The sequence below is a fragment of the Bos grunniens genome, chromosome 26 (assembly GCF_055505025.1).
Source record: "Bos grunniens cultivar Pamir isolate PY7600 chromosome 26, Bosgru_T2T1.0, whole genome shotgun sequence".
Taxonomy (NCBI): domain Eukaryota; kingdom Metazoa; phylum Chordata; class Mammalia; order Artiodactyla; family Bovidae; genus Bos; species Bos grunniens.
Genome location: NC_141190.1, coordinates 15034597 through 15057684, shown reverse-complemented (window position 1 = coordinate 15057684; position 23088 = coordinate 15034597). Strand labels below are relative to the sequence as shown.

The window sequence follows — 23088 nt, the reverse complement described above, 5'->3', positions numbered from 1 at the left end:
AGCCCCTGGGAACCCCTTCCAGATCTAAGCATGGCTTGAAAGCCTCTGACCCCAGCCATGACTAAAATCCCTTTTAGCCCTGACTACCCTGGCTCCCTCTGGGATCCTTCCTGAAGTCATTGGTTCTCTCAGATAACAAAGACCAGCTGAGAGAGTTACTGACTGGTTCATTTTGGAAAGGAGAAATTTGAAATTGTAGCTAGGTTAGCCCGCTAGAGAGAGCTTTTGATTGTTGTTCATGCCTGGAAGAATAATCCTGCACTCTTGCCTTTCAGGGGGAAGGAGTTGCCTACAGAGGCAGAATCTTGGTTGAATTAAGCACCTTACTTGAAAAGACACCACCAGATAAAAAGCTTGAGTCCATTTCGCATGATGACCTGCTGGTTGTTGAGGTAAATGTTGGTGTGTGTATAGCATGTGGTATGGAAAGGATATTGTAGAGAGTGGGTGGTGGAGGGCTAGTGTTGGCCTGCCTTAGTCAGCAGGTCTGAAGGGGATGTCCAGGGACTGGAGGGTCAGCTGTGGCAGAGGGGGAGAGACAGGAGTCATAACAAGAGCCCCTCAACACCCTCTTGGTCTGTCTATCATAGCCTATGGGGGTGATGAGACTTGCTTTATCTTTGAGATGTTAATACCCTGCTGAAAGCTGGCAAATGCAGTGATACCCCCCAAACAGAATGCCTTGTGTGCTAATTGGGCTTGGGTGTGTCATGGGGACGTGGCCGCAAGAGCCATTCCAGATGGTATAGCAGCCATTAAAAGTCACTTCCATCTTCAGAAGTAACTACCATATCTCAGGCTTCGTAGCATGTGAGGCCATGTTTATATTAATGCCCACATTACAGTAGACATTGAGCCCCCAGTCCTTCTCAAAGACAGGAAGTCTTCCAAGCTCACCTTTTCCACTCTTATATTTTTCCTTTTTTCTTAAAAAAAATTTTTTTTAATTGAAGTATGTTTGATTTCCAGTGCTGTGTTGGTTTCAGGTGTCTAGCACAGGGATTCAGTTATATATATTCTTTTTCAGATTCTTTTCCCTTATAGGTTATTATAAAAATGTTGAGTATAGTTCCCTGTGCTATACAATAGGTCCTTGTTTTTTAATATTTATTTATTTCGGTGGCTGTGCCAGGCCTTAGTTGCAGCATGTGGGTTCTTTTAGTTATGGTATGTGGGATCTTTATTTGCAATGTGTGGGATCTAGTTCCCTGGCCAGGGGTGAAACCAAGTCCCGTACATTAGGAGCGCAGAGTCTTAGCAACTGGACCGCTAGGGAAGTACCCAGTCCTTATTTCTTTTTCTTTCTATAAATCAGCTCCTTCCCCAGTATGGAGACACTTCTGCATAACACCCATGATTCGCAAGACAGAGAGCCACAGACGTGATTTTTTTTCCTAGTAAATTCAAATAGTGTAATTAATTCAAGGCAATAAATACAAAGAAAAACATTCCCATCATGAAACAATTAAATGGTCAATTTTCCTTGTAAACTAATTGACATATGCAGTACAGATTTGTTAGCATGTGTGATAGCTCAATGTTAAATTAACCCTGTCTCTGTTACTCACTGAATTGTTTCTAGTACATTCTATACCATTATTATGACTGTTGCTGGTTTTTTGTTTTTTTTTTTTTGATAAATCATGGTAGTCTACTTTTTTGGTTTTGAACTTTAAAAATATTATTTAACATATAACATTATGGAAGTTTAAGATGTACAGTGTGCTGGTTTGATGCATTTAGTGCCACCTGTGAAGCCCATACATTCAGTATGAATAGCACCTTACTGTTAGCTAACACTTCTCTCGTGTCATAGAACTATCATATTTTGTGGTGAGAACATTTAAGATCTAGTCTCTTAGCAACTTTGAAGTATATAATGTAGTATTACAATGCTGTGCATTAGATCTCCAGAACTTACTCATCTTCTAAATGCAGCTCTGTACCCTTTGACCAACATCTCCTCAATTTTCCCAGCCCCTAGTAATGACCATTCTACTCTCTGCTTCTATGAGTTCAGCATTTTTAGATTCTACATGTATGTGATATCACACAGTATCTGTCTTTCTCAGTCTACCTCACTTAGCGTAATGCCCTCAAGGTTCATCCATGTTGTTAGGCAAATAGAGAATTTTCTTCCTTCTTGTGCCTGAGTAATACTGCATTATGTGTGTGTGTGTAGATACATACATATATATATGCCATCTCTTCTCTGATTATTTCTAAGACTCGTGGGTGGGTCAGTACATGTTCTAGAAATCTGAATTGTTTCTCAGAGCAGCCAGCTCATTGATGTCCACCCCCACCCTCAGGCCTCTCTGCTGGGTTCTACCACCCATTCCCTGATGGCTCAGATGGTAAAGGATCTGCCTCCATTGCAGGAGACCTGGATTTAATTAAATAGTAATTTAGTTATTATTAAATCAATAATGATAATTAAACAATAATTAGTATTAAATAATAAGGGACTAACACTTAACACACATTACCACCCCATCCAACTTCCTCCCCAGCTCACAAAATTTTTAATAAAATTTTATAAATAAATATTTATTTATATTTTAAATAAATAAATAAAATATTACATAAATGTAATAAAAATAAAAATGACCTACATGAACCCAAATCCCCAAAATATTGAAAACTCCCAAATTATGGGAGTTTGTTTCATGCCCAGTCACCTGAGGTTTGTTTTTGCCTTTTTTAGATTTTTATTTATTTATTTATTTTTGGTTATACCTTGAGGAATGCAGGATCTTAGTTCCCTGCCCAGGGATTAAACCTGGGTCCCCTGAAGTGAAAGTGCAGAGTCTTAACCACTGGGCTACCAGGGAAGTCCCCCAAATCCCAACAATATTAAAAAGCAGGAGAGGAGCTGAGATTCCAAGGATACACTCACTCTTCAAGCTACCAGAAAGAGAGTGAGATGAGCAGATTTGTGCAATTGCTGGGAGGATCCTTTCATGACAGTGGTCAGCCTGGAATGTAATCATGACCTTTGTCACACCTAAAAAGATCTTGTGATTTATTTACAAGTGATGAAACTTTCTGGTAGAGTTGAAGAGGCTTCAACAAAAGGGCAACTTGGTCCCTGTGAAATAAGTGTTATTCACTCAGTCTTGTCCAACTCTTTGCGACCCCATGGATTATAGCCCACCAGGTTCCTCTGTCCATGGAATTCTCTAGGCAAGAATACTGGATGGGTTGCCATTTCCTTCTCCAGGGGAACTTTCTGACTCAGGGATCAAACCCAGGCCTCCTGCATTGCAGATAGATTCTTTATTGTCTGAGCTACCAGGGAAGCCCTGAAATAATATAATATATATTTGTCTCTGGTTCCTGACACAGAACTCCTAAAACCTATGTGATTTTCTAAGTGATAAGAGCACTTGTGAGCATCTTTTGTTCTCATATTTGGTCTTTGATTCCTGACATAGAGTTCCTAAATCTCTTGGCTGAGCTACTAGGGAAGCCCTGAAATAATATAATATATATTTGTCTCTGGTTCCTGACACAGAACTCCTAAAACCTTTGTGATTTTCTAAGTGATAAGAGCACTTGTGAGCATCTTTTGTTCTCATATTTAGTCTTTGATTCCTGACATAGAGTTCCTGAATCTCTTGGCTTTCCTGGGTGATAAAGTCTTTTGTTCTAATGAGGTGACTTGGTGGGCTCCTGAATGGGGGCTGCTCACCAAGCCATCATTAGTAGCTTGGAACTTTCAGCCTGACCCCTCCACATCTTTCAGAGAGGGGCTAGAAATTGGGTTAATTGTTGATCGTGCCTGTAGTATGAAGCCTCCATAAAATCCCCAGAGTACAGGGTTCGGGGATTTTATGGAGGGGTACATGGGTTGATGAACTCATGGAAGTGCTGGGAGAGTGGTGTGTTCAAAGAGAGCTCCTTCCCACAGACCTTGCCCTGTGCATCTCTTCCATCTTGATGTTCCTCTGCATCATTTATCGTATCCTTTTATACTAACCCATATACAGTAAGTGGGCTCCCGTGCTGGCTCAGATGGGAAAAAATCCGCCTGTAGTGCAGAAGACCTGGGTTCGATCCCTGGGTTGGGAAGATCTCCTGGAGGGGGGCATGGCAACCTACTCCAGTATTCTTGCCTGGAGAATCCCCATGGACAGAGGAGCCTGGCAGGCTACATTCCATGGGGTCACAAAGAGTCGGACATGACTGAGTGACAAAGCTCACAGCACATATACAGTAATTAAACTGTTTTCCTGAGCTGCTCCAGCAAATTAATCTAACCCAAAGAAGGGATTATGGGAACCTCCAATCTGTAGTTGATAGGTCAAAGGCACAGAGGAAGTGGATGGGGGTAGAGTTGTGGGACTGAGCCTTTTACCCTGTGAGATCTGATACTATCTCCAAGTGGATAGAGTCAGGATTGAGTTAAACTTTAGGATACCCACCTAGAGTTGGGCTTCCCAGGTGGCACTAGTGATAACCCATCTACCAATGCGGGAGATGTAAGAGTTGTGGGTTCGATCCCTGGGTCAGGAAGATCCCCTGGAGGAGGGTATGGCAATCCACTCCTGTATTCTTGCTTGGAGAATCCCAGGGACAGAGCAGCCTGGCAGGCTATAGTACACAGGATCACAAAGAGCCAGACATGACTGAAGTGATTTAGTGCAGAGATGCACATCTGGCATCAGAAGTATTAACTGTGTGATTGTAGTGTGAGAGTAAAGGAGACACACAGGAGGAAGCGTGAGTTTTTCCTATTCAGTTGCCAAAAATCCCGGTTTCCCATCTTTCTAGAGCAGAAGCTGATGTGGTGCTCCAGATGGGCTTGGTCAAGAGACCCTACAAAGATAGGTAGAAGGATGTAGCCTGGGTATTTTCCTAGGCAATCAGGCAGGTCAAAGATCAGCTGTTGCATCCTCAGCCTTAGCTCTCCCATAGGTCTGGCTCACGTTAAGTGTCAGTAAGTATTGCTTGAGTAAGTACGTTGAGATTCATCCATTAGCTCCTTTAGATCAAAGGTGGCAAGCTGTCAGTTTTCTTTGGCACAGTCTCCTTGTCTTTGTCCTTTAATGTCCCCTGTCCTTTAATGTCTCCTGGGCCCACAGCCACTTTTAAGAGCTTGTTAACTTTCTCCCTCTTATCAGGTATTCTGCTTGACAATCCCCTTCCCCGAATTTACTTCTAAAACTGTACCTTATACTTCTTGAGAGTCCCTTGCATCCCTTGGAAAAGACCCTGATGCTGGGAAAGATTAAGGACAGGAGGAGAAGGGGACAACAGAGGATCAGATGGTTGGATGTTCTCACCAACTCAATGAACATGAGTTTGAGCAAACTTTAGGAGATAGTGAAGGACAGGAAAGTCTGGTGTGCTGCAGTTCATGGGGTCACAACGAGTCAGACAGGACTGGCTCACACTGATCATGGATAATCAGAAAGCCCGAAGGCCCTGCAAAGTTAAACACCCATCAGGAGATAGTCAATAGACTATAATTTATGTTCTTCAACTTGCCCTGTTATAGGAGGTTTTTCCCCAAGGCTACTAAGGACAGGGAACAGAAGCTGAGGCTTACAGACTGGTCTAAACTGTTGCTGGTTATTTCTTACACCTCTTTGTGCTCTAAGAACACAGGGGAAGTGGGAAAGGACTGGGGGAAGGAGAGAATTCTCAGCCTCACTGTTCCTCCAGGACCCCAGGGCTCTGGGCAGGTGAGCAGATGGTCTGGGCACCCCTCATGGACTCTGACTTGCACAGTGGCCCAGGAATCTTGCTCACAGTGAGAACCTGCTCTGTTAGGAGTTGTGATGGCCAGAAACCCGTTATTGTCTTAGAGCTCAGACCCTCCAGGGTGAGGATCCTATCAGGGTTCTGTAGGTGACTGTGAGTTCTGCACAGGAAAATCCAGAGAGAGCTAATGGAATCCTGGCCATGAGAGATGTGCAGGGCAGAGCCAGCTGGACCAGAGGTGGTGTCCCCACCTCTTTGCAGCACCTCCCCTTTTAACTTCTCTTTTCTCTGCAGTAACAAGTTATTGTTGTTCAGTTATATCCAACTCCATGACTGCATGGACTGCAGCACAACAGGCTTCCCTGTCCTTGACAGTTTGCTCAAACCCATGTCCATTGAGTCAGTGTTGCCATCCAACCATCTCCTCCTCTGTCGTCCCCTTCTCCTCATGCCCTCAGTCTTTCTCAGTATTAGAGTCTTTTCCAAGGAGTCAGTTTTTTGCATCAGGTGGCCAAAGTATTGGAGCTTCAGCATGAGTCCTTCCAATGAATATTCAGTATTGATTTCCTTTAGTGTTGAGTTGACTGGTTTGATCTCCTTACAGTCCAAGGGACTCTCAAGAGTCTTCTCCAACACCAAAGTTTGAAAGCATCAATTCTTCAGTGCTCAGCCTTCTTTATGGTCCAAATCTCATATCCATACATGACTATGGGAAAAACCATAGCTTTGACTATATGGACCTTTGTTGGCAAAGTAATGTCTCTGCTTTTTAATATGCTGTTTAGATTTGTCATAGCTTTTCTTCCAAGATACAAGTGTCATTTTTATTTCATGGCTGCAGTCACCGTCCACAATGGTTTTGGAGCCTAAGAAAATAAAGTCTATCACTGTTTACATTTTTTTCCCGTCTATTTAAGCTAGAGCAGTAACAGGTGGCTCCAGCTTAAATACCAATCATTCTTTCTGAGCCCTGACCTAGGCTCCAAATTATGTTTCATATTTTTGTTCCTTCCCTTCTCTGATAGGATCCTAGATGGTTTACAAAGAACAAGTCATGCTGTATATATACAAGGTCTGACTAATACAAATAACTTCCTACTTTTAATTTTCATGCAATTTAAACCAAACCTAGAATTTCCACAGCACTTTGGAACCATAGATTTTTCAGGGGACTTAGTTGTAGGTATTTAAGGAAACTCCTGATAAGGGACAAAAGTCTTCCAGTCCCCTGTCTACCAAAGTGAAAGTGGACTCAGGTAGAGAAGCTTTTAAAGCATAAGCTCCAGAAGATGGGGCCCAGCTATAAGTATAATTTAAAGCTCTTCAGGTGTCTTTCAATACATAGCTAAGGTTGCAAACCAATGTTTTAGAAAGGCTTTCAGAAAAGTTTGAGACTCAGAGGGGTTTCTAATGAAATACTTTGGGATGTTTCAGTTATACCATGTCAAAAATTTCTTGAACCAAAATGGAGGTTTTGTAATAGTGGGATGTCCCAAGGGTTTTTTGTTTTGTTTTTTGAAAGTATAGTTGATTTATAATGTTGTCTAATTACCTATGTACAGCAAAGTGATTCATTTATACATATATACATTCTTTTTAAAAATATTATTTTCCATCATAGAATACTGAATATAATTCTCTGTGCTATACCATAGGACATATATTTATGCTGTTTATGCAGTCCATGTGTAATAGCTTACATCTGCTAACCTCCCAGTCCACCCCCAACCCTCTCCCCCTTGGTAACGACAAGTCTATTCTCTATGTCCATGAGTCTGTGTTTTGTAGATGGGTTCATTTGTGTACTATTTTACATTCCACATATAGGTGACATTATATAGTATTTGTTTTTCTCTTTCTGACTTACTTCTCTCTATGACAGTCTGTAGGTTCATCCACGTCTCTACAAATGACCCAATTTCCTTCCTTTTCATGGCTGAGTGGTATTCCATTGTACGTGTGTACCACATCTTCCTTATCCCTTCCTCTGTTGATGGACGTCTAGGTTGTGTCCATGTCTTGACTATTGTGAATAGTGTTGCTGTGAACAAGGGGTGCATGTATCTTTTTGAATGTGGGTTTTTTCTAGATATCTGTCCAAGAGTGGGATTGCAGAATCATATGGTAATTCTATTTTTAGTTTTATAAGGAACCTCCATACTGTTTTCCATAGTGGCTGTACCAACTTAGATTCCCATAAAAAATGTAAGGGGTTCCATTTCTCCACGTCCTCTCCAGCATTTGTTATTTGTAGAGCTTTTATTTATTTATTTATTTTTTTATTTGTAGAGCTTTTACTGATGGCCACTCTGACCAGTGTGAGGTAGTACCTCACTGCAGTTTTGATTTGCATTTCTCTAATGATTAGTGATGGTGAGCGTCTTTTCATGTTCTCATTGGCCAGTTGTATTTCTTTGTTTTTCTTCCATTTTTATTTCTTCTTTGGAGAAATGTCTAGGTCTTCTGCCCATTTTTCTATTGGGTTGTTTATTGCAGTCATGTTGTATGATATGTCTGTATATTTTGGAAATTAAGCCCTTATTGATTGCATCAATTGCAGATATTTTCTCCTATAGCTTATCTTTTTATTTTTCTGTTTTTATGGTTTCCTTTGCTGTGCAAAAGCTTTTAAGTTTGATTAGGTCCCATTTGTTCATTTTTGTTGCCTTGGGAGACTAAGGCATTGGTAAGAAAACACTGGTATGATTTATGTCAGAGAATGTTTTGCCTGTGATTTCTTCTAGTTTTACAGTGTTATGTCTTACTTTTAAGTCTTTAAGCCATTTTAAGTTTATTTTTGTGTATGATGAGAGGGTGTGTTCCAGATTTATCAATTTACATGCAGCTGTCCAGCTTTCCCAGCACCAACAGTTGCTGAAAAGACTTTCTCCCATTGTTGGCACATTCCCCTCCTGGTTCCCTTCTTACTTTCTTCTATTTCCTCCTTTTTCCCTTTGTCCTACCTGGTTACATGGGGATTTTCTTGCCCTTTCAGAGTCTGAGATCTGCCAGCATTCAGTAGATACTCTGTTGGAATTGTTCCTCACGTAGATGCATTTTTTATATACCTTGGAGGTGAGCGTCATGGCCTACTACTCTGCCATCTTGATCAGTCTACCCAAGTTTCTTTAAGACAGCAAACTGCAGTCACTGTCAGATGTTTTTAAAATGGTACTCAAGAAGTGTAAAATAGAATTACCATGTGCTGTGCTGTGCTGTGCCTAGTTGCTCAGTCATGTCCAACTCTGTGACCCCATGGACTGTAGCCCGCCAGGCTCCTCTGTCCATGGGGATTCTCCAGGCAAGGATACTCTACCTTGGGTTGCTCTACCCTCCTCCAGGGGATCTTTCCAATTCAGGGATCAAACCCAGGTCTCCCGCATTGCAGGCGTATTCTTCACCAGCTGAACCACTAGGGAAGCCCAGAAATACTGGAGTGGGTAGCCTATCCCTTCTCCAGGGGATATTCCTGACCCAGGAATTGAACCGGGGTCTCCTGCATTTCAGGTGGATTCTTTACCAGCTGAGCTACCAGGGAAGCCCATATGATCCAGGAATTCACTGCTGGTTATATACTCAAAAGAATCAAAAGCAGGAGCTCAAGTGGATATTTGTACAGCAAATGGATAGCAGCATTATTCACAGTAGCTGAAGGTGGAAGCATCCATGAATTCATAAATTTATGAACGGATGAACAAAATGTGGTATATACATACTATTTTATTAATTAAACAAGAAGGCTAGGACTTCCCTTATAACTCAGTCCATAAAGAATCTTCCTACAATGTAAGAGACCCAGGTTCGATTCCTGGGTCAGGAAGATCCCCTGGAGAAGGAAACAGCAACCCACTCCAGTATCCTTGCCTGGAGAATCCCATGGACAGAGGAGCCTGGCAGGCTATAGTCCATGGGGTTGCAAGAGTTAGACATGACTTAGCGACTAAGCCACCAAACAAGGAGGCCATTAGACAGAGGTGGCTCTGATGTCTTGGCAACCTACATTAAGCAAACCAAAACTGAGGTTTGGCAATATTTCGAGATTAAGAAATCAAAGGACAACAAACCAGAAATATCCAAGTGGGCTTTCCCAAATAATGCAACCACTTAAGTTATAGCCAATCAAATAATCTCCTTGCCTTCCTTCTGCCTGTGTGCTGTAAAAGGTTTTTTCTTCACTCCTGTCCTGGAGTGCTCGTAAGCAATTCCAGTTTTTGCTGCCAATTCCAATGGATGTTTGCTTACATAAACACTTAAGTCTTTTAATATGTCTCAGCTTATCATTCAATAATACAATGAAGTATTATTCAGACTTAAAAAGGAAGGGAATTCTGATACATGCTACACCATGGCTAAACCTTGAGGACATTATGCTAAGTGAAATAAACCAGTCACGAAAGGACAGTACTGTTTGATTCCACTTACATGAAGTACTCCAGAGTTGTTAAGCTCACAGAGACAGAAAGTAGGTAGAAATGGGAAATTAATATTGAAAGGATAGAGTTTGTTTTGTAAGATGAAAAAGTTCTTGTGGATGGATGGTGGTAATGGTAGCACAACAACATGAATGTACTCAATGCCATGGAACTGTGCACTGAAAAACAGTTAAGATGTTGGATTACATTATGTGTGTTTTACCATAATTTTTTTAAAGTTTTAGAAATAGTTGGTTAAGTACTTCTGCAAATGAATTTCTGCATTCTTGCATCATACTGGGCAGAAGACCCACCCATGGTGGTGATTCATTTTACAGAATTAAGGTCATGCATGGTATGGATGAATAACAAGGGAAGGAAAATCAGTTAATAAATATCCTTCAGGCGTGAAATAATTTTTATTAGCTTTTTAGAAGTGAAAGTCGTCACTATTCTGCTACTTAGATGGTGGTACACGAATTGGTAGAGAAGTCATAGGGAAAAAGCGCAACAACAACAAAGTCACCAATAAGATAGCTATGTGACCTCCAAAACGCAAAGGACTATGGAACTGGGAGTTCCGTCTTTAGAGGTTTTTGAACAAAACTTGCTATGTTGAGAAATTTGTTAAGCAATTTGAATATTACCATTTGTAGGTCCCACACATTTCCCAGTGGAGCACACAGCCAATGTGGTTACTCTATAGTAAACACATGTTCTCATCTCCAAGCTGAGCAAGTATATAGAGACTGAGTTCCAGTAAGAACCCAGAACAGACTCTGGATGTGGACAAAATTAAATGGCAGAAAGCTCAAGACATAATGAAGCACAGCAACTTAAACCATTTCATGTCTCTTTGACTGAAAAAAAAAAGTGTCTGAAGATCAGTGGTAATATGATCCATAAAGAAGGCGAGATGCTATCTGAGCAAGGATTTAGGGCAGGATGGGGATTCAAGAGACTGTATGTGCCCTAATGAAGGAAGGCCTGAAGGGCTCATGGTCATTTCTGCTAGGCTGATAGATACTCCACGTGGTCATTGTTGGCCCTGTTTCAACTCCCTCACTCAGTAAGCCAGTAATAAAACAAGCAGCAAATAAAACAAATGTTGGCAAGGATGCAGAGAAAAGGGAAACCTCATGTACTGTTGGTAGAAATGTAAAATGGCACAATTACTATGGAAAATAGCATGGTGGGTCCTCCTAAAATTAGAACTGCCATAGGATCCAGCTTCCTTAGCTGTGCAAAAGTTCATAAGTTTGATTAGGTTTCATTTGTTTACTTTTGCTTTTATTTCTATTGTCTTGGGAGACTGACTGAAGAAAACATTGCTGGGATTTATGTCAGAGGATGTTTTGCATATGTTCTTTTCTAGGAGTTTTATGGTGTCATGTCTTATATATATAAGCCTTTGGGCCGTTTTCAATTTATGGTGTGAGGGTGTGTTCTGACTTCATTGATGTGCATGCTTTCCAGCACGTGACTGTCCAGCTTTCCCAACACCACTTGCTGAAGAGACTGACAGTAAAAGTCTTATAATTTATGACTACAGAATACCTAACAATTCAAATTATTAGAAATGTGTAAGTTAGTAACATTAGCCATAATCTCTCTACCATCCCCAATGTAACTACTGTTAACAACTTGATTTATATTCTTTATTTGCATATTCTTTGCATATGATGGTATTAAAATATATATTTATTGGGTTCACTTAAAAATACACCTTTTTCCCCATGTTTGCACATATGTATCTACCTAAGTCCTTTTATGAACTTTTGCTCCATTATATGGATGTTGATAGCTCAGTTTGTAAAGAATCCACCTGCAGTGCAGGAGACCCTGGTCAATTCCTGGGTTGGGAAGATCCCCTGGAGAAGGGACTGGCTACCCATTCCAGTATCCTGGCCTGGATAGTCCATGGGGTCACAAAGAGTCAGACACGACTGAGCAACGTTGACTTTCTTTCATGGATGTAACATAATTTGCTTAACCAGTGGCCTGTTGTTAAACATTTGTATTGTTTTCATTTTGTTTTTTCTATTGCAATCAACTCTGCAAAGAACATCCTGGTATTTCTATCTCTGCCCTCTGTGTGAGTATGAGGGGAAATGCTACATCCAAGAATATTCTCCACTGTCATCTGTTACTTGTACTTGGTCATTCAGTCCTGTCTGACTCTTTTGCAATTCCATGGACTATAACCTCCCAGGCCCCTCTGTCTATGGGATTCTCCAGATAAGAATACTGAAGTGGGCTGCCATGCCTTCCTCTGAAGGATCTTCCCAACTCAGGGACTGAACCCAAGTCTCTTGCATTAGCAGGTGGATTCTTTACCACTGAGCCAGTATCCCCTGGCATTTAACTCAGCACTAATTATTAGGGTTAGAACCATAACTGCTAGAGTTCCACGTGTAAATAAGAGCAAAAAGAGTTTCTCTGAGCCTTGTGTCTGCTGGTGCTTTGCAGAAATATCAGCGAAGGCGGAAGTACAGCCTGTCTGCTGTGTTCCATTCAGCCACCATGTTGCAAGACATTGGCGAGGCCATTCAGTTTGAAGTCAGCATCGGGAACTACGGCAACAAGTTTGACACGACTTGTAAGCCTCTGGCATCAACCACTCAGTATAGCCGTGCTGTATTTGATGGTAAGACTGACGCTGGCTGTCCCTCCTGCACACGTTTACAGGGGGCGCACCATGCGATGAGAGACACGCAGTGCATTCTCTCTCCGGCAGGTGTTATTCCCAGCATATGCGTGGTAGAATGGTGGAATGGGGAAGAGAGGTGGCTGGAGTTTAGACGCAGACCCCTTTCCAGGGGCTGCATCTCAAGGCTTCTCCCATGCCCAATTTTGACACTGGCTCTGTTTTGTAAAGTCATAAGATGGCAGCTAGCTGAACACTGAGCCTCCCCTAAAACAGCTCCTGCCCCTGCCCGCCTCTGCCCTGCCTGGCCCCAAGTTGCTTTTAGTTTGAGTAGTTGAAGTGGATGGAAAATCAACTTCTGGTCATCGCTCTGTTTCTCCCCAGCACTATGACCTTAGCACATCATTTCATTCTATCCCTCATCTTCTCTAGAGTTGCCATGAGGATTAGATAGCTATATTCAAACCAAGATGGATGGAAAATAGTCCCTGCTTTTATAGAACTTACATTCTAGAGTATAAAATAAATCATAATAGAAGTCAGAGTATGAGAATGCCCTAATAAAGATATGGACACATGGTTGGAGAGTAAAGAGAAGGGAGCAAGAAATTCTGATCCAATGTCTCAACAGTGTTGCCACAGTTTTTAGCTAATTTTTTGCAAGTAGTGTTAAGCTAGCAAATGTGGGCTAATCTTTATAAGGCTCTGAGCAATACCAAATTCCATGTATCCAACTAAGGTTTTCAAAAAACAGGAAATTCTTTTTTTTCTTGTCCCATTCCAAAAAAATATTTGCTTAGGATAACCATTTTCAGGGACAAACACATATAGTCTAATCTCTTATGCTCTGTTTTCTGCTACCCTGTTATGTAATTATCAGTGATGCTCAGATGCATGGTCCCAAATCACCAAAAGATCCTGAGATCATTGTGCTAGGTTTACCAGGGCCTTTTAGAGAGATTTTTCAAAGCAGGCTGCACGAATATGGACTTTTTATTTATCCCTCAGTTGCTTAATTAAATAAAATGAAAGAATCAGACTACTCCAAACCACACCCCCAGGCCTATGATTAACCAAGCAGTCCAGTTTGTACATCTCTTCAATAAATATGTTAAGTGTCCAGTGTTCACTGACCCTCAATATTCTACACCAGGAAATTACTATTACTACTTGCCTTGGGCCCACACGAAGCCAGTTGTTACACTGACTTCCTACTGGGAGGATATTAGTCATCGCCTGGATGCTGTGAACACGCTCCTAGTCATGGCAGAAAGGCTGGTGAGTTTCTTTTCTACATTTCCTTTTCACCAAACAGGGTGAATTATGTATTAGTTAGAATGCAGGTTAGAATGCAGTTAGGCTACTGAGGTGGTATCTGAGGTACCACAAGACCTCAGAATGTAATGGTAAGCAAGGTGAACACTATTTCCTTAGTAACAGTGGAGGTAGGTAATCCAAGGCTGGTATGGAGGTTCAGTGGTACTGGGGTACCCAGGCTCTTGCCCCCTCCACCTTGTTGCTCTGCTATCACTATGGCATTGTCGTTGTTTGCAAGGGAGAAGCAGCTCACCACTACACCACCCCTTCAGTTGGAAGGAAGGGGAAAGAAGGGGAGAAGATGATCCAGGCTCTCCCTTCAAGGGAAAGACCCAGAAGTCACACACTTGATTTCTCCTCATTTCCCACTGGCCAGAATCCAGTCATGCAACCACATTTTACTGCAAGAGAGTGGGAAATGCAGTCTCAGGCCTGCACAGGCGTGTGTCCAGGCGCAAGTTCAGTTACTGTGGAAAAGAGAGGATGGATGTTGAAGTAGAAGGACAGCTCACACTTTGTTCCATAATTTGTATGTGGAATATGGTGTGGAGAATGGTTCATTCCAATAGAAATATTGCGCCCCTTAGAGCTTTGCTGTCAAAGCAGTAAAAATCCCTACTGTGGAAGAAGTGGGTTCAGAGGACTTTCTTGTTGGAGGTGGGAGAGTCCCTCTGGTGGAAACTTGCATAGATGTGACATCTGTGGTTATCCATCTGGTTGATGTTAATGAGAGGAGGAAAACATGGTTGGGATATTTCTAATCAAGTCAAAGATGCTAAGTTATTTCTGTCAGGTACTGATAGAATCCATCTGGGATTAGTGTTTTGATTTCCAAATTGTATGAGTATTAATTTCTCTAAGATGTTCCAGCCTCTGTCAGCCTCGTACCACGGTGCAGAGGGGTCCTGGAATATACTTGAGCTAAGACCCCATGGCAAAATCTGAAAATGTTGTTTTATGCTTCAAAGACAATATTGAAGAGAACTGTACATTTAACTTAGGCATAATTGTCCACATAACAAAGTTACAATTGATACACAGTGTGGTTGTGGTGTTAATTTCCAAGTTTCCATCTCAAGGGACTAGGTGGGAATTGGTCACACCTCTATTCTAATTATGTTTTGGGTATTTCCAGCCTTTTTCATCTTCAGTCTTTTCATCAGCTCTCTTCACTGTCCTAATTCCATAATAATCTGGACAGGAGGGTGGATTTCCATGGTCAGACTTCTGGGGACCATGGTGGGCTCTCCCTCAACCTCTCTGTTGGTAGATGCTCAAAGTGACACAGTAATACGTGCTGGGTTTATCTTATACTTTCTGTGGCCCAGCTCTGGAACCACACTTGCTCTAAGGAGCCCTGGTTCCTTTGAGTGGGAGAGGAATGTAAAGAAGAATATCTGGTAGGGTCCTGGAGTGCTCACTACTACTGAGACGCCTTTGCTTCTAGGCCTTGTCAGCAGACAAACCCGTATGTGTGTATACACATGTATGTTTTATATCTGTCAGTATACTGAATGCAATGAGTTTATAAGGATGACTTCAATTCCATTTTATTGATAGTATTACGGGGTTTATTCTAGTCTTCCCTATTTCCATATTTATAGCTCCCTTCTCCAGCTTCCATTATCGTCAGTATATTTACTCATTTGTTTAGTTCTTCATAGGTAAAGTACTGGGATAAAACAGATCTAATTAGAATTTGATATACTTACAGTTCTTTCCTTCCTTCAAACTGAGGGAATCATTGTGCTCAAAAGTTACTTGGGCTAATTCAGTGTATTATGTTATTCATGTGGAATATAGTTAGGTTCACTTGTTCGTGTTCTACATTCCATTTTAGGGTTCCTTCCCCCATCCTTGTTGGTTTTTCTTTTATTTACTTTCTGAATATATAAAATTTGCTTCATTTCAAAGGTCAAAGTTACAGGAAAAGGTTGTCTTATTACTTTATATATTGGTGTTGGTTTCATTCTGAGGAAAAATAGTGTTAATCTGTGGGGAACATGTTAAATGAAGGAAAAAATTTCATTTTTCTGTTAAATCCTTTTGTGTATTTTTCTTGAAAATAAAAGTTAAACCTTTGTCGGGTATAATGCACAATTACCAATTCTTTCTCCCCTCTCCATATTCTTCAGCAATCAAACATAGGGGCTCTAAAAGCAGGGATACAAGGTAAAATTCCTTCAAACGAACTGGCAAAAATGTGGCATAAGCTCATGGATGAAGTTATCGAAGACACAAGGTACAGTGATCTTACTTGTACTCTAGAATCCCCAGCTGTGCTCCCCTCTCTTAAACTGTAAGACCAGAAGAGTCTCTAGAATTTTCTAGCATTTGCCAGAAAAATAATTTGAATCAGCCAAGTTTCTCAAAAGGGAAGAGTCTGAATCACCAGCAGGAAAAGCTCTGCTTTCTGCTGGTGCCAATTGCAAAGCAGAGGAGGCAGGCTGGGGCCCCCTCCAGGAAGTCGTCCGGGTGCAGCCGCAGGGGAAGGGTTGGGCAGCAGGGAGGGCTGGTCTGTCTGGCCTCTGCCTCCAGGCAGCCCTGGTGTGCCCACCACCCCAGGAAAGGTGACTCCTGGCTCCCACAGAGAATGGGACCTGATGGTGGGGCATTAATTTTAGAACCATTTAGAACAGCGTTCTTAATTCATAAACACATTTTCAGAAACAGCGGTTTTACTTTACTGTCAGATGGCTAATGAGTCCCCTGGCCAAGCCTTCCTTAGGTGAAGCTGGAGAACCTTTATGACTTGGGGAAACTGTTCAGATCTCTGGGCATTAGTGATCATTCTGAACTCATTTTAAATGTTGGCCAATAAAGCAGAGGTCAGGGAAGTCCCCAAAGAAAAGCATATTGAGTATTTCAGAACTTACACTACTGGTAAGAACCAGGGCTGTCCACCCACCCCCGCCACCCTCCTTGCCTCTGAGCGAATGCCTTAACACTGTCTCCCAGTCTCCTTGCGCCCTCTAGTGGTTTGGCTAGGTAATTGTGATGCAGCTGAGATTAAAGCGCCTCGGGGAGCTTGTTTAAATGCAGAGAATTTATATCTGGATCCTAAGAGGTCATCTCTTCCAATCTTCTTATTTTGTCTACAAAAGAGGCCCAACAAACAGAAGCCCAAGGAGGTGAAGTGACTCATCTGAGGCCCGGAGTTGGGTTTATTAACTTCTTTTCCTACCACGTGGTTCCCACTGCTGTATCTATTTATTGAACATCTTATGTGTGGCCTTTGAACTACAGCTTCCATTGATATTTTTGCCTCAAAGAATCATTTCAGGGACTTAACCCTTCTAATGTATTGCCATAATTACCAGTGAAGCCAAACAATAACATTTGGTAATACCTTTCATGTAGAAAATGCCTATGAATTTCAAGGCTTGTTGAGCAAAACACAAAAATATTTATTTATACTTTTTTTTGAAGAATCAAATTGGATGTGTTTTAATTTTAGGAAATTTATGTTTAGGGAAGTCAGCTAGGATTTCCTTAAGAGTCTGGGTGAAATTCTAACCAATGAAAGTTCTAGGTAGAAACAGTGAGAGTAGAATTTCCTGGAACAGGTGACAACTTCACTTTGACCCCATCAGTAGCCCTGGTGAGAGGGAGGCCCTGGCAGAAAAAGGCTAATTCTGGCTCCAGCTCAGCTGTTCTAGTGGGAGCTTGACCTATACAAAGGGTTCTTGCTTTTTTAGGAGGGAATGGGCCCCTATGATTATCTGATGAGATGACAGTGATGATGGCAACATCATTTAGACTGTGTGTGTGTGCGCACACTCTCAGTCGTGTCCAACTCTTTGAAACTCCACAGACTGTAGCCCACCAGGCTTCTCTGTCTATGGAATTCTCCTCGCAAGAATACTGGAGTGGGTTGCCATACTCTGCAGTAGACATTGCTCTAAAGGCTCGCCATATGTTAATTTACTTACTTCTCACCACAACTCTAAAGGTAGATATCATTTTCCCACACTTGAGGATAGGAAAACAAAAGATTCAGTAACTGGTCAACATCACAAAAGTAGTAAATGATGGAGTCAGGACTTGTACCCAGATATTCTTCTCTAAAGCCTCTGGTTTTCATCATGATGCCATCTTTATCATGATGTCACACTGCATGCCAACCCAGACAGACACTTTTCTTTGTAAGTTTCAGGGAGTCACAGACTTCCAGAGGCCTCCTGCAGACTACCTAGGGGTGCATGGGCCTAGGTTAAGAAGTCTTCCGCTAAATAATCTCCAAATGTCCCTTCCTTCTTCATTTTGTGGGTCTGTACAGTGATCATAGGAAGCAAAAAAAGGGAAGGCCAGTTCTTTCCAGCTGTCGCTTCTGTTTTCATCTTCTTCCCAGTGATTCCACAGGTCTTGGGTCAAACCCAAGGAATTGCTTTGGAATTTTCATCCCCCTGCATGCGCATGTCTGCCTGGCAGGTCTGCTCTGCCAAAGCCATGTACATTCACCTTCAGCTTTAATGTGGTCACTCTTGTAGAGTCTGTTAGGAAATTGGTGTGGTTTGCAAGATTGAAACCAATTATAAATGAATTTGATAGTTCTGAAACCCAATAAGCCATTCTGCATATTCTGTTTTCCCTTTTTAGATACACGTTACCTCTCACAGAAGGAAAAGCTAATGTCACGGTTCTCGATACTCAGATCCGAAAGTTGCGATCCAGAGCTCTCTCTCAGATACATGAGGCAGCTGTGAGGATGCGGTCTGAGGTCCCAGACGTCAAGTCCACATTGGTGGAAATTGAGGACTGGCTCGATAAATTAATGCAGCTGACTGAGGAGGTAGGGTTTTTAAACTTCATCTGGTATGGAAGTGGGATTCTGCAGAATGGCACCAGGGGTAGCCCACTGGTGCCATTTTCCCACTGGTGTTGGGAAAATCTAGTACATTATCTTAGACATTGAGCAGACCTGATGGATGATGAAATCAAGGAGTTACTGGACTGAGATGCTAATGGACAAACATCACTGAGGTCAGGGTAGAAGAATTTCGAGTTGGTTGTCCTGGAAAGGTCTTCATAATGGACATGCTGTCATTGTCGTGGTACAATCAGAGAACATGTCAATTAGAGTGACACAGTAGCAAATCTGTGTAGTACCTTTGGTTGGGATCAAGAAGACCTGGCTTTGAATCCTGGATCTACCATGCGTAACTTTGGGCAAAGTATTCAATCTCTCTAAGCGTCAGTTTTCCCATAGATTAAATGAAGAGAATTTCCCTGGTGGTTTAGTGGTTAAGAATCCACCTGCCAAGGGGACATGGGTTCGATCCCCGGTCCAGGAAGATTCCACAGGCTTCAGAGCAGCTAAGCCCATACTCCACAGCTACTGAGCCTGAGTGCCACAACCCCTGAAGCCTATGCACTCTAGACCCCATGCTCCCCAACAGCACAAGAGAAGCCAGCACAATGAGAAGACCACCCACCACAACAAAGAGCAGCCCCTACTCGCCCCAACTAGAGAAAAGCCTGCACGTGGCGATGAAGACCCAGCGCAACCAAAAATAAGAGAAAGACATATTTAAAATAGATAAATAAATGGGGACAGAAGTAGTACTCAGTTTCCAGCACTGCTTAACGAAGTTAAAGAAGATGAAGAATGAAAAGGCCTTAGCCCAGTGTGGGGCACCCAGCGAGTGCTGGATTACTGTCGGCTGACACTGACCTCTGTGGGTTGGAAGAACAAGGGAGCAGGAGCCCCCTCCCTCCTGACCTTCACAGATGGGGAGGTGGAGGGCAAGGTGTAATACGTTTGTGAGTAGAGGTACATTTGAAAAACACATGTGATGCCAGGGCATTTTTGTTTTTCACTTTCTATGCTTTGTTACTTTCCAAGTTTTTTTTTTTTTTTTGTTACTTTCCAAGTTTTTTATGGTGAGCTTATATCAGCTTTAAAATCAGAAAAAAAGAGGTTTTAAATAACTAAGTTAATATTGCACATTTGGAAAATGTCGGATTGTGAGGTAGAGATGCTCTGTCTATGCCCTGTGAAATAGATGAAGCCTGTAACCCCTTGACTGCTGTGGATGTCTGTCTTCAAATGATGGGAGAGGTAAAGGGGGTATTTCACACAGTTTCTCTGTCGAAAGGGTCTTTGGCAAGTCAAGGCCCTCTGTTCCCTTTGGCCAGTCACAGGCCAACAACCTGTGGTCCTGGAAGCCAAGAGCCTCAGAAGAAATTTCGGCAGCGCCCTAACCACATTGTTTCTTTGATAAATGGAGCCCTGAGGGTCCAGCCTGCAGGCTCTGTGGCCTTTCTGCATTTGGACTGACTCTAGCTTTGCTTCCTGTTCATCCCCTCCTGTGAGCAGCCTCAGAACAGCATGCCTGACATCATCATCTGGATGATCCGGGGAGAGAAGAGATTGGCCTACGCACGCATTCCCGCGCATCAGGTTTTATACTCCACCAGCGGCGGGGATGCGTCTGGGAAGTACTGTGGGAAAACCCAGACCATCTTTCTGAAGGTATGGCTTCCTCACTGTGCAACGTGAAGTACTTGAGTGCAAACCCCATGTTCCCAGGAAGGGCTGTTTTATAATTTGCCTGCCATTGAATGGCTAGGGTGATCCTGATCCATTTCAGCTTCTTCTGGTCCTTCCTCTAGGGTGGTAATTACCAGAGTGCCCTGAGGTCTGCTGGCTTCAATCAAGGACACTTCCGTAGAGGTCTCTGTGACACTAATATTAATATGGCATTGTGAATGCTTTGCTTTCTGGCATGAATTTTCCACTTCTAATGTCTCTTGTGAGGCAATGCCACTCTTGCCTTCCCTACTAGTGAGTGAGTGGGAAGCAGAAAAAAACAAAGGTAACATAGGTAGTCCATGCAATCTATGCTCTAATCAAATGGGTCCTCAGATTGAAAAAACTTTGAGAATTACTACTTTAGGGTTGGGGTTCTGAACATATTTGGAGACACAGACTCCTTTAAGAGTCTGATGAAAGCTATTGGCTCTGTCTTCCAAAATAACACACATCTCAGATGTCTCCAACATTCTGCATATGATTCAGGGGCTTTGTAGAACCCATCAATTCATCCCAGGACCCTGGATTAAGAACTTCCCTTGTGTGCATAAGAAGAACCAGAGGAGGCTGGGGATGGAAATAAAGAGATCCAAATAGTTGTTAGATACAAGTTTGACATCCCTCTCCCTTCCAGACTCCTCCTGAGTTCCTTAGAATATCAGGAATGGGGGAAAAATCGAGAGAGAGAAAAGCAGTCACCGGAGAATGTTCCATTAAAACAGGGAGATATCTGCTAACTTTTAATAAATGCACTCTTTGCTCTTTAATCAAGAGGGTGAAAATAGAACCAAGGTGATTATCTTCTTTCAAGTGTCTCTTGGTGGAATAAATTTTACTTAAGATAGAACCACAATTATAATTGACCTCAGCACTGCATGGAAGCAAACTGATTAATAAGTAAAACTTCACAGCGGGTGAGAGAGGAGGCAGAGTGGTATTCTCTGTATTGGGTTTTAGAACTCAGTGCATAAACAGCAAAATGCTTTTAAGAGAATGTTGTATATATGTATTGATATGTATATATATGTACATACATATATCAATATATGTATTGATAATACTCATTATCTAGTTTAGGTAGTCATTTAAGTCAGTGTTTTTTGTTGTTGTTGTTGTTGGTCTTGCGACCTCTCTTCACTCTCAAAAAAAAAAAAAATCACTGGAGACCCCAAACGCATTTGTGTACATGGTTCTATCTATCAATGTTTACTGTAATAGAAATTAAAACTGACATTAAAAAGTATTTATCTATTTTAAGATAACTATAATAAATAAATTATATTTTAACAAACTATGTATTTTTATAAAATATAACTGTATTTCCTTTTAAAAATCAGAATGCTGAGTGATACTGTTTTGCACTTTTGCAAACCTGGATTCACAGAAATATAACTAAATTCTCAAAATTGCTTCTACATTTAGTCTGATGCTCTGAGTTGCTTGGTTGAAGTGTATGAAAAGAATCTGACCTCACACATTATACGTATTTGGAAAAGGGTGGAGTATTTGAATAACTTTTACAGATAATTGTGGGTACTTATCTTTGATACAACACCAAATTCAAGTGGTAGCTTTTAAAAGATTAACTGCCATATGGAACCTGAAACCATATCAGTGAACTTTCCATTCTCTGCTACATTAAAATCCATTGGTCTACCTTGTACTTTGAATGGCTCTTTTACCCATGCCTGATTTTAGTAATAGAAAGCTTTCATCATTTGGAAAATATTCGTTCCCTGAGTTAGGCAAATCTTCCTAATGTTGACACGTTTCATCATAGAATAAAAAGTCACATTAACATCACTTACAATAAAAGCTCTTATGTATTGGGACGCTATCCGGTTCACCCACTGAGGCAGAAACTAACTTTCCAAAATTCTAATTTTTAACTTGAAACCTTGAATTTGATCATTGGCAACAAAATACAGTCACTTATTGTCCTTGACGTGACAAGCTCACTTGTTTTTGTTCAAGAAAACATCTGCCCCATATCCAAGCATGAATAACCATATTGGGCAGCCAATTGCTGTTTCAGAAAGAAAAGATATTTCATTTTTAAAAAAGTCTAGTTCAATTCACAGCTTGATTGGATAAGAATCTTATCTCAAAATAGATACAAATACACAGCAGAATTTCATCATACAAAAGACATGTATTTGGATATCATGATTTAGGATTAGCCATTTTTACTGCTTTATCAAAGGAATTCATAAGTGAAACTGGCATTTTGTTTTTTTCATTGAGAGTGATGAAGAAAACTATTATTACCAGTGCGGTTTGGTGTTGCTGCCTTGATTCCTGCCACAGAGGTTGGAGTCTTATCCACGCTTGCTTTTTTTTTTCACCATCAGTGCAAATGTCAGTACAGTGAAAAAAGCAAGTAGCATCCTAGTATTATTAGGAAAATAATTTTGACCTCATGAGCCTCCTGGAAAGATCTCAGGGACACCCAGGCGTTCCTGATTTAG

At 41.5% G+C, this 23088-nt stretch overlaps 1 protein-coding gene across 6 annotated transcripts in view; it reads left to right on the top strand.

Moving 5' to 3' along the window:
• MYOF (myoferlin) overlaps nucleotides 1-23088 on the top strand; it is a 178137-nt gene that overhangs the window by 96274 nt on the left and 58775 nt on the right. For all 6 annotated transcript variants that reach the window (XM_086378710.1, XM_086378713.1, XM_086378711.1 and 3 more), the window contains 6 exons: nucleotides 276-392; nucleotides 12591-12768; nucleotides 13922-14046; nucleotides 16221-16327; nucleotides 18685-18877; nucleotides 20405-20560. In XM_086378710.1, coding sequence (XP_086234836.1) covers nucleotides 276-392; nucleotides 12591-12768; nucleotides 13922-14046; nucleotides 16221-16327; nucleotides 18685-18877; nucleotides 20405-20560 — 876 coding nt within the window. The remainder of the gene's footprint in view (nucleotides 1-275; nucleotides 393-12590; nucleotides 12769-13921; nucleotides 14047-16220; nucleotides 16328-18684; nucleotides 18878-20404; nucleotides 20561-23088) is intronic.